Source organism: Populus trichocarpa, chromosome 9, assembly GCF_000002775.5.
Source record: "Populus trichocarpa isolate Nisqually-1 chromosome 9, P.trichocarpa_v4.1, whole genome shotgun sequence".
NCBI lineage: Eukaryota > Viridiplantae > Streptophyta > Magnoliopsida > Malpighiales > Salicaceae > Populus > Populus trichocarpa.
The window spans coordinates 12327498-12338380 of NC_037293.2; the positions used below are offsets into that span (position 1 = coordinate 12327498).

Genomic DNA, 10883 nt, shown 5'->3' on the forward strand with positions numbered 1-10883 from the left:
TTATTATTACCAACTTCATCCACCAGGTTGCTTATTTGGCTTGAATGAAGTAGAGATTTGTTTTCTGATATGTTCTGAAACCTTAATGTTGATATAAAAAATATTAAAAAAAAATATCATTTTAATTTTTTCATACATCATATTAAATAGATTTAAATTAACCTGTGTTAACTTGTTTGTGAGTTTACTGACTTTGGATAAAACCTAAAAATACTACCTGGAGTAACATGAAGAAAACACAAAACTACCAAGAAAACCCCAGGAACTCCTGCAGATAACCGAATCCAAATGCATGGAACACAAGTCAGAATCCAGTTCAGTGCCATATCCTACCAGTTTTTAGTGACGGGGATCAATACAAGAACTGAAACCATACACAGTGACATAGAGAAACAGGAAAATATAAATCCAAATGATCACTACATTGAATGCATTATTTAGCATATAATCAAGACGATGAGAAAAATGGGGAGGGATTTTATCTGAATTCTGATAATAATTATTAATTACTAAAGAAAAACAAAAAAAGGAGAAGAGAAGAGACTATACAGATCCTCTTACATTGAAGAACAACATTTTCTTCATAGCACAGCTTTTGAAATACAAAACCACCCCTTTAAAACATCTTTAATTTCACTATAAATTTTTACCAGCCTCTTTATTTTCTGCTTTGATTTAACCACAAACAGCCACTAAGCACCCTTTTATTCCTTTCCTCATGTACAAATACGGTATCCAATCGAGAGCTCTATCTGATATGCCTTGCCTCCCAGAGTTTCTCACTGTCATGGTCATACAACGCAACAAAATTGCTCCCTCTTCTCTGTAACCAAGCTCTCTTTTCCAATCAATTAACTTGCTGTTGGGACATCACTCTTTCATAATTACTCTTGCTACCATGGATTTCCTTTTCAAGTTTTGCATACATCTCGACAGATTTCTCAGCAAAGTTGTTCAACTGGCCAAGAAATCCCTCCAAGCTTGATCGAAAATGCTCAAAACCTAAATTAAAATCCTCTGAGGCCTCATCTCTCAACATGTTAACTGCTGATTCACTTCCGTTATCAGCCTTCCATGATGAGAATTTAGATTTCTTCCCTTGGTTCTTCTCTTGGCGTGGCAAAAAGTGAGCAGTTTCAGCTGCTAAAAGCCTTACAGATTCTGCAACTTCCTTTACAGGCAAGCCATTAAGACCGTCCAACCAGGCACCACAGGTGGCATATACAGGAGGGCCATTTGATCTTAAGGCCGTCGAAGGGGGCGTTTGCCTCCTTTTTCTCTTGGTAGGTTTTTGTGTAAAAAAGACACATTTAAAAAGCCAACTGTTTATAACCTCCAGGTACGACATCTGAGCCTCAATCCACTTTGTAAAGCTTGAAGATAGAGAGCTTAGTTCTTTTTCGAGATGGACAGTAACCTGCCGATGTGACTCTGACTGTATAGAGAATTTGGCGTTACCATTGTTGAATGCTACTGTAATGATGTTGAGCTGAAGCTTGTGGCATTCAAACATCACTTCCCACATCCGACTCAGCCTGCGGTCAGTGGAGAGAGTGAAAACCAGAGTAAATTATTCACAGAAACTATATGCATAATTCTCTCTCGGACAACCAGCTTAATTATTCCCATGGGAAGGACTAGTCCTATTCCATAATCAGGGAAACAGATATGATTTTTGCATGAAAGTCATCTGGATCAGACGCATTATTGAATTTGCCAAAAAAGAACCCGACCATTACCATTCTATTGCGATCACTTTTTAGTTTATTCATTTCCAGTAAATATTACTTGAGGCAATGCAAAGGTTGAAAGTTCTCTATGGGTCTGCTAGATCGAATATTAAACTTGAGCCAACCTTTCAATATCATGCTTAATTCTTAATGTCATAATGATATCATGCTTGGTTTTTAATGCAGCAATGACATGTGACGGAGTTTAGCAATATATAGTCATGTGGAGCCTCTTACAACAATAAGTTGCACAGGAAGAAAGTGAGGTGATGTTCAATATGCCAAAATCAAATTACAGTTCAACTGATTCAGTCAACTTCCAGTCACCTCTTGATTTTAAGTAATGGAACATAAAAATACATACCCTTCAATTAATTCCTCAAGTTGTGGCTGGAGCTCTTTGTCCCGTAATTCCTCAATCCTCTTTGATATGGAATCAATTCTGTGAAGGGCAACTCTGATTCTCGAGTGCAGATCTTTAACAACAGCACGAGTTTTATCAATTTTGATATTATGGAGACTTTTTCCACTGGATTCCAGTTGTCTTAAAGTTCTACAGCGCATGTCATACTCCCTTCTGAGCATCTCACTAGCCTGAAATTTGGAGGAAATACTATTAACCTGTGAAGAACTTTCTAAATTTTCTTTGTTGCAATGTCAGATTTTAATGTCTCTCGTTAATTTCAAAATCAATATAGACAACTGAGGTAATGTACATAGATTCCATAAGAGTGTTTGCTAAGCTTGACAGAGAACAAGGCTTATGAACAACAAATAATGCAGTGACACATCACCACTAAAATGTTCCTTTTCCTAAGTTATATCCTATTTGAACAAAAAATTAAGTCAGTCAATATTTTTTCTTTTATCACCAGTAATTTATATCGGGACCGTTCGACAATTATAATCACTAAATTAATCAATATTGGATAGACAATCAGAGGACAGAGAGAAAAGAAAGGTGGGGGCTTCCATATGAAAGGGAGTAACAAAATCTGTAACAGATGACATAGCAAGAATGAATGTGATGAAGGAATGTTTCCCTTTGAAACTAATTATTTAGATATTTACTTTTGATTCCTACACCATGTGCATCAAAACATCCATTTTGATTTCTTACACCATGCGAGTGACCGAGACACAGTTAGATAATATCTTCAAAAACAGACCCCTAATAGTAAAAAGGGATAAACTGCTGGAATGCGATCATTTACAACAGATCTTCGTGCAATTTTCTGGTCTCATGTGAAGTTGGCAAAACAAGTAAACCGCATTTACTATCATATGAAAATAAGGCAAAACACATGAACGGAAGTAATATCAATACTATATTTATTTTAAGAAACCACAATACCTTCACTTCATCATAAAGTTTCCTCTCCCACGCATATAGCCTGTCTAAGGTAGAAGCATGACTGCCGGAGATCATACAAAAATTATCAAAAAGATTGCCAGCCTGATCATCTGAATCATCCTTGGCATTTGATCCAAGAGGATTCCTGGATGAAGATGACCGTGACGATGTCGTCCTATGCCAAATTAAGTACTTTGTATCCTTTTGGGCAGGCTCTAAGTAAAAAGCAGAAAGAATTAGCAAGTAATAAAGGAACCTTTTGTTAATTGTCTTATGATACTGTTCTCTATAAGGTTTTTTTAACAGCAATTATAAATTTTACATCACAGCTCACCACACAATCCTGAATAAAACAGTAAAAACAATAAACCAATCCTCAAAAAAATATTCTATTGAAAAACTTCAATGTGTTTCTTCTTTTCTTTGCTTTCCTTTTTCAACAAGAGAACGTAGTGGCTGAAAGGACTTGTATTTCGTAAAAGAAAAGTCCAGCAACATAGTGATATATTAAGTAGAATTTGCTTCAGTAAATCAGAACTTGAGGATAAATTAAGATGAATCACTCAATCACCCAAACTTTACACAATATGCATTCATGATGGACATTCCAAAAGCAATGCCCACATCAATCCGACCACAACATGAGACCATTACTAAACGGAAGGGGGAAAAATAATTAGTATTAAACTAAAGGGAGCTACCTTCTTGCAGTTGACTAGGGTCTTCCCCACAAGAAAAACAGGCCTTGAAGAATGTAGATGCCAGAGATCCATCTGCAAGAGTAGAAAATAGAGTAATTTCAAGGTGTTTTTAAAATGAAATTGATACGTAGTTATTGATCTTCAACAAAAAGCCAAAAGTCCTAATCAACTTTCTACAATGAAGTCTTCAAATCAATTATAAACCAATAAGCCCCATCCTAGAAAACCAATCTGGGTCAGTCACTCTGTCCTTTAAATACTAAATAAACGATGACATAGGAAAAATGTTTGATAATATTCTCCAAGACCTCGTAAACATACACGTCTTCTAATTACATCACAGCTGCTAAGAAATGATAAGAGAACAAAAAACACTTCAAAAATATTATTTCCCGAAAATAATAGGTTCAGAGAGAGTGAGAGAGAGAGAGAGGCCATACTTTCTTTTCCAGGGGCTAATGGACGGAAATGCAATTTATTGGCTTCAAGCATCCTTGGAACTTCTTTCCCAGAGTCAGAAGCTTTTATAAAGAGATATTCAATATCTTTCATGCTTGAAAAGAAGTCCTTAGGGGAAACCTTATTTGCTGATCGATCTTCCTTCATTGGTGTTTTCTTTTTGTCAGCTGAAATAGTAACTGCTGACAATGGAGTTCTTAATGGTGACAAACCAGGAGAGTTACCTTTCTCCCCATTCAATAACTCTGTTTCTGAAGCTGCACTCCCTGCAGAAGGCATGGTTGGTGAGGCACTAGGTGCAACATGATCATTTATCCTATTAAGATTTTCAAAACTTCGAACCAAAGTCTCTGCAGGAGGGTCATCAAATTCATCTTCTGAACCCTCTGTCTCGGCACTTTCATGAATCGAAGCTTTCTCTTCTTCATCTTCCAGCTCAGGAATTCCTTCCTCTTCCCTGAGCCTTCTTAAATCATCAGCACTGTCCAACCCATGGTTCATTTGCCTTGCATCTTGGAAAGAAAATTGCTGGTCAATCGGGTGAAAAAGTTCAAAGTAATCCCATTGTTGAATCCCTGGTGGGACTGATGAATCTTCAAACTGTGATGTTCCATGTTTTTCAGTGGAACGAGGTGTGGTATTTTGGGGGGTACTGGATGAGGTTACGGTCCCTGTAACAACTACAGGAGATTTCTCTTCAACTTTTTTAGAAGAAAAGCCCCAAAATTTCATATGATGTGCCTGAATCCGACTTGAGCTGGGAGGAGATGGTGATGGAGAAAGGTTTTCAGCTGCATCAACAGGGTGAGATAAAGATGGAGAGGAGACTGAGAAATGGGAAATAGACTTCTCAGTCAAAGCAAGTGGCTCTGGCGTTGCATTAGTGGAGGTGTACAAAGAAGATTCAAACAGAACTTCAGGTTCAACGAACTTCCTAATAGCAGTTCCTGTACTTCTCAGTGACTGAATATACATAATATGAGCAGCTGCTAGTGAGCACCTGCCATCAAGTGCTCGCCTAACAAATCTCTTTCTTTCACGACAAAGCTGCAAAACCTTATCTTCTTCTGTTTTAGAGTTTGAAGCCCCCATTTCCCAGATCCAAATGTTTCAATGCCCAATTAATTAAAATTTCAAGGCATAGGCTTCTTCCTGAAACTCAATGGATTACAAATAAAATAAGAGAAACTTCTACCAGAATGCAGCAATTATCTGTACGCACCTGAGAAACTCTAAACTATACATAACAGCTATAGCAAGTTCCAAGTAATCAAATCTTAGCAAAGGAGAAAACTTCAACAAATTCAAGATTTCAATTTAAGAAAGAGGGAACTACACTTTGAATTCTCATTAAAGAGATTTGACAGTACACAAACATCTCAAATTACTTGGATAAGAGGAAAGTTTCAGCAAAATTTGCCCCAACCACCTAAAAGAAGAAGAAATATAAGGTCCTTCCAATTCTTAAGCTGATGAAGTGAGATAAAGCAAACCCAGACAGCATATAAACATACTGAATTAAGTTAAACACTCAATTCAGTCATTGGAAAGGCAATATGATCCTAAAAATGAAGGTGCATAATAAATTGAACTGGTAACAAATTCATGACTTTGACCAGTGACTTAATCCTTGGATCCAAGAGCATGCCTAATATCAAAAACCATTAACCTAGACTCGTGCACCAAGCCGAAGAAAGAAAAATCATTAACAAATGTCCAGAAAGCTTAAAACGTTAATTTGAAACAAAAAGCTACAGAAACTAAGAACTCGAGAGCTGTTGAATTCAAGACTGATGCCTAAAAAGAAGAGTACCAAAAAGAAGAGTGGGAATCTCCATGAATATTCATGTGTGCAAGCTCCAAAGCTAAAAAAAACACTAATCATTGTATCAACAACAAACATCGAATTAAAAAAATTCTCCAGGTACTCAAATCCCGTTCTAACAAAAAGAAATAGTATAATTTAGAAAAAAAAACAAAACAAAAAGAAACCCACCAAAAACAAGCACCTCAAAAAAGAAAGAAAACCCAGTTGACTGAATCAAATTTTGCATCTACCGAGATCAAATTCAAGGCAAACAGACAGAACTCAGCAGAGCTGGAAAAAAAAAAGCACAATACTTTCCTGCTCAACCAATTAAAGCAAAACTCACATGAACCAAAAAAAGAAAAACCAATCTTGAGAAATTGAAAACACCAAACAATCAATCAAAAACTCAGTATCCATGCTAGAACAATTAGAAATTAATCAAACACCGAATAAAAGAAAAGTCTAAAAGAAAAGGAAAGAAATGAAACCAAGGGAGTTGGTGGGTCACCTGAGAAAAGAAATGAAGTGATGTAATCCAATCAGAAGAAGTTACTGGTTTTATAGCATGATCGATTGATTGATAGAGAGAAAAAAAAAAGAGAGCGGGAGGGAGGGAGGGAGCATGGAATTCAGAGAAGACTCTGACTCAGATGAGAAACAGAATCATCATGTCTTCTTTTAGTATTGTTCAGATATAGAGAGAGAAATAATAAAGAATCTCGGTTTCAGAGACAGAGCGAGAGATTGTACAGTACACTTGAGAGCCTGAAATGCGAGAGAGACAGAGAGTCTGAGGGAAGATAAAGAGGGAAGGGAGGTTCCATGCAAAAACGCAACCTGGAAAGACAAGCTAAACATGACTTAACCCACTCATGTAAGGAATTGTTCTGTATTTTGCTTTTTTATAAAAAAAATATTTATGAGATTTATGAATTGTTTTTATAATATGTTTTATGTTTTAATGTTTATGAGAGCATGAAGCATAAGTTCTTCTTTTATATTTAATAATCCATCCATCTTCTACGTATTGTTCTCTTCACTTTAAGACTCGCTTTTCTGCCAGACACTCCCTCTCTATATTTTGTAAATATATTTATTTATTTTATAATCTAGTAAATTTTTAGTTACGAGATTTATGATATTCAAACTGATAATTTTTTAAAAATAAATTTATATTATATAAATATTTATTAACGGTGTAGATTCAATATTTTTTTTAGTTTTAAAATTAAAATGATATATCATTAAACTATTGAGATATTATATTTTAAAAAAATATATATCAATTTTATTATTAATTCTATAGAAAAATGATGCTGTTTTTATTTTTAAAAAATAGTATAATTTAGATGAAAAATATAAATGAGTAGCCTTAAGATTAGATAAAGTCTTTGATCAAGAATTTATAAAAGTTTGATGGTAAAATTATTGAGATTACTTGTATAGTTGGTGGTATTTTATAAGATTTATTCGAAATTTATCTTTTTTAATGCATGGGATTTCCTCTCTTAGAATTGTTAAAATATAAAATTTAATTCAGGTCGAAAAACAAATACCAAGAATAAATTATTATTTTTTTGCAACATCTGAGCGTGATAATGTAGGTTTTAAAAGCCCATTAATACTGAATAATCTTTCTATTATTCTTTTTTCTGGTTGGCTGCCCAGTTATTACTTCTTTATAAATGGTGACTGTACAATTTTATTATAAAGTTTCCCTTTCTAGCAATGTGGTATGAATGTTGTTTTCAGTTTTGTGATAACTGATTTATTTATTTAATTAATGAAGCTCTGGGTGGTCCAATTCAAGTGACTATTACCGGCAAATTATTCTAGCAATGCATAAAGCAAAATATATCAAAGTATTCTTTACTTAAAAATATATAAAAATAAAATATTTTTATTTTTTAAAGTTTTTTTTATATTAACAAATCAAAACAATTCAAAAATATTTTTAAAAAAATTAATCTCAAAACACGTTTTCTACCAAAAAAAAATAATAATAATAATTTATGTTCTCAATGTATAAGTTAGCACTAGTTATGATTTTGAATTATTCTACTTCACTTGCCCTTTAATTCTTATCACTCTCCATCTCCTCCACCCAGAAAGCTTGCATGGCTAATAATGTGGATAATAGGTCCGAAACATGATTCAAATAAAATATAATTTTAAAAATAAAAAATATAATTAAGTAATTTGAAAGGAAATTCAACTAGTCATATCTTGATTTTATTCTTTCATGAGTTCAAGTCTCTTCATAATTACTGAGACTTGTATAATTGTTAATTTCAAGACTCGTGAGATTAGTAGGGATACGTGCAAGCTGGTTTGAACACTAATATTTTATATATATATATGTTTCAGTGGGAGAATTAGATAATTCAAAAGATTCTCAGGAATAGCTTGATTTTTACTCGAATGCAAGCCCCTAATCATAACTTTTTCAAGAATTATAATGACACTTCATCATCTGTGCCTTTTCTCTCTCTTTTATCACTGCCAAAAAGTTGTGAAAAAAATTCTCTTTTTATAAAGAGAATTTCGGTATAAAATGGAGGCTAGACGAATAAAGCCAAAGGGAGATTGACATGGAAAGCATCGCTTTCTGTGGGCTCAGCAGCTATGCTTATGGACGGACGGACCACTCAGGCATTAGCTGATTAATTCAACTCCATGTTATAACAGTGATGGACATGGAACTTCGCCTTCAATAATGTGATTAAATTTGTGTGAATGTAATCCACGTACGGATTGATGAGCTAGTTTCAGTTCCATATGGTCTTGAGTCCAAGAGTTTACTCTCCTAGCAGTCTTCTTTTATAGCTATTCTGCACCGAGTTCCACATTAAAAAACAATTCTTACCGCACATGCAGCACCGAGTTCCTTTCTGCAGACATGCCTTTGACTTTTAATTACCGAACAGCACGGAGTTCCTCTCTGCAATCCTTACCGCACAGCACCGAGTTCCTTTCTGCAAACATGCCTTTGACTTGTAATTACCGAAGCTTTAAATTACAAATCGACTAAAGAAACTAGAGGACAAGAAAGGGTAAAGAAGCTGGAAAGGGAAACGTAACTCGTCAAAGCTGAAAAGGATGAGAAAAGAAGGGACCTGTGATCATGAGTTTAGTTTAATATTCTAAACTCTTTAATTACTATTGAATTACCTCCTCGCATGTGATTAGGATCCAAAGATCTTTTAAATTCATTTCTTCTTCTTCTTCTTCTTCTTTACTCGATTTAATATTCAGAACCCAGTTTTCTATTTACTGATGTAGAATCTTTTACGTGGAGTTCGATCAGAGAAAAGTACTGTCTGACTCCATTTTTCAATTTAATAGGTTTTATTAAATATTTATTGAATTAGATGAACAACATCTCGATCGATCTCCTTTTCTTTCTTTTTTTCAAGCAAGGAATAAAGAATTGTAATGCACGTGTAGATATACAGGTCGGTCGAGATTATTGTAGGGTTCATCTTGTTAACCAATTTGATCTAACCACGTAATATTTTTCGGGTAAAAAACTGAATAAGTTGTCAATTTTGTTTTCTTAATTAATTCCCAGTTAGGGTTCGGTTTTCTATGCTCCCTCGCTTTATATTTAAAATCATAGTTCTTCGTGATTCGTAGATTTAGATTATGTTTCATGTGACTCTTGTAAATTAATTTAATTGTTTTTTTAACTTAAATTAAAAATTTGTATAAAATCAAGTCAAAATCTCGATTCAATAAAAAATGAATTTTTTAACTTTTAATTTATATCATAGATTGTAATTTACATTTTATAAACATACTTTCGATTTAAATTTAGTTTAACATATTTTTATTTTAATTATTTATAAAAAAATAATCTTAGATAATAACTTATAGTTAAGAGTCATAATTCAAAACACTTGATCTATAAATTTGAAATCTGAAATGAACTTTTGCTATTGCGATCTTTCGTAAATCGATTTGCCCATTTTTGTGCTTTTCTGCATCTTGGCATGCAAGACATACAGTTGTCGGGTTTTTTTATATTTATAATTAGCACAGTAAATATAAAAAATCAAATCATTTTGAAAAAAAAAATAAAAATTGACATCATGATGTAATAAACTGACGGATGCTGTCGTAGACAATTTAAGCTGGCCCACGTCAATCAGGACCTTTTTTTTTAGTGGAATATTTTGTTCTTATCTTTGAGAGAGAGAGAGAGATTAAACACATCAATTGTTACATGTCCATCCAATATCAATTCCCAGGAAAAATAGTATCAGACATTTAAAAAAAAAAAAAAACAGGACAGAACGAGAACGTGAGATTGCCATCCAATTTGATGCGATCCTGAGAGCATTCGTACGTTCTAACGTTGTGATTTCGATTATAATTAAATAATTAGACAGGGACTTGTTTAAGAGTATAGAAAGAAAGAAGAAGAAAAATCATCTTCTTACAATTTCCATGATGTCGTCTAGAGTTTCTCTTCTATAATATTTTTGAGGTGTTTAAAAATAAAATAACAGTTGTTTTTAAAGTATTTTTATTTAAAAATATATAAAAATTATTTTTAAAAAAAATAAATCGAGCTTTAACAAAAAGCAGGCTAAGGTGCGAAGGCACACCATAGGTGTGCCAGCCGGGAAAGTCGTTGGGATATTTGGATGCTTTTAGACTTGTGGGTCAGTGCCGAGGAATCTATCTAAAAAGAGTCGTTTACACATGGGATGCTGATGACTAAACACATGGAACGATGAAAAGAGGTACGGCCCAGTCACCCACTTGTGCTTCATTCTTGCATCCATACGTCCCTTGTCATTCTTTTTTTAATCGTTATAAAAACC

The 10883-nt window shown here is 33.9% G+C and overlaps 1 protein-coding gene across 1 annotated transcript; it reads right to left on the reverse strand.

The window, feature by feature from the left end:
- Positions 1-403: 403 nt before the first annotated feature.
- On the reverse strand, positions 404-6932 carry LOC7460086 (protein ALTERED PHOSPHATE STARVATION RESPONSE 1). Its single transcript, XM_002312807.4, has 6 exons — positions 6563-6932; positions 4226-5396; positions 3786-3857; positions 3085-3299; positions 2095-2324; positions 404-1535 (listed from the first exon to the last, which is right to left on the reverse strand). The coding sequence occupies exons 2-6, from the start codon at positions 5334-5336 to the stop codon at positions 848-850; spliced, it is 2316 nt and encodes a 771-aa protein (XP_002312843.2). The 5' UTR covers positions 5337-5396; positions 6563-6932; the 3' UTR covers positions 404-847.
- Between the last annotated feature and the right edge of the window lie 3951 nt (positions 6933-10883).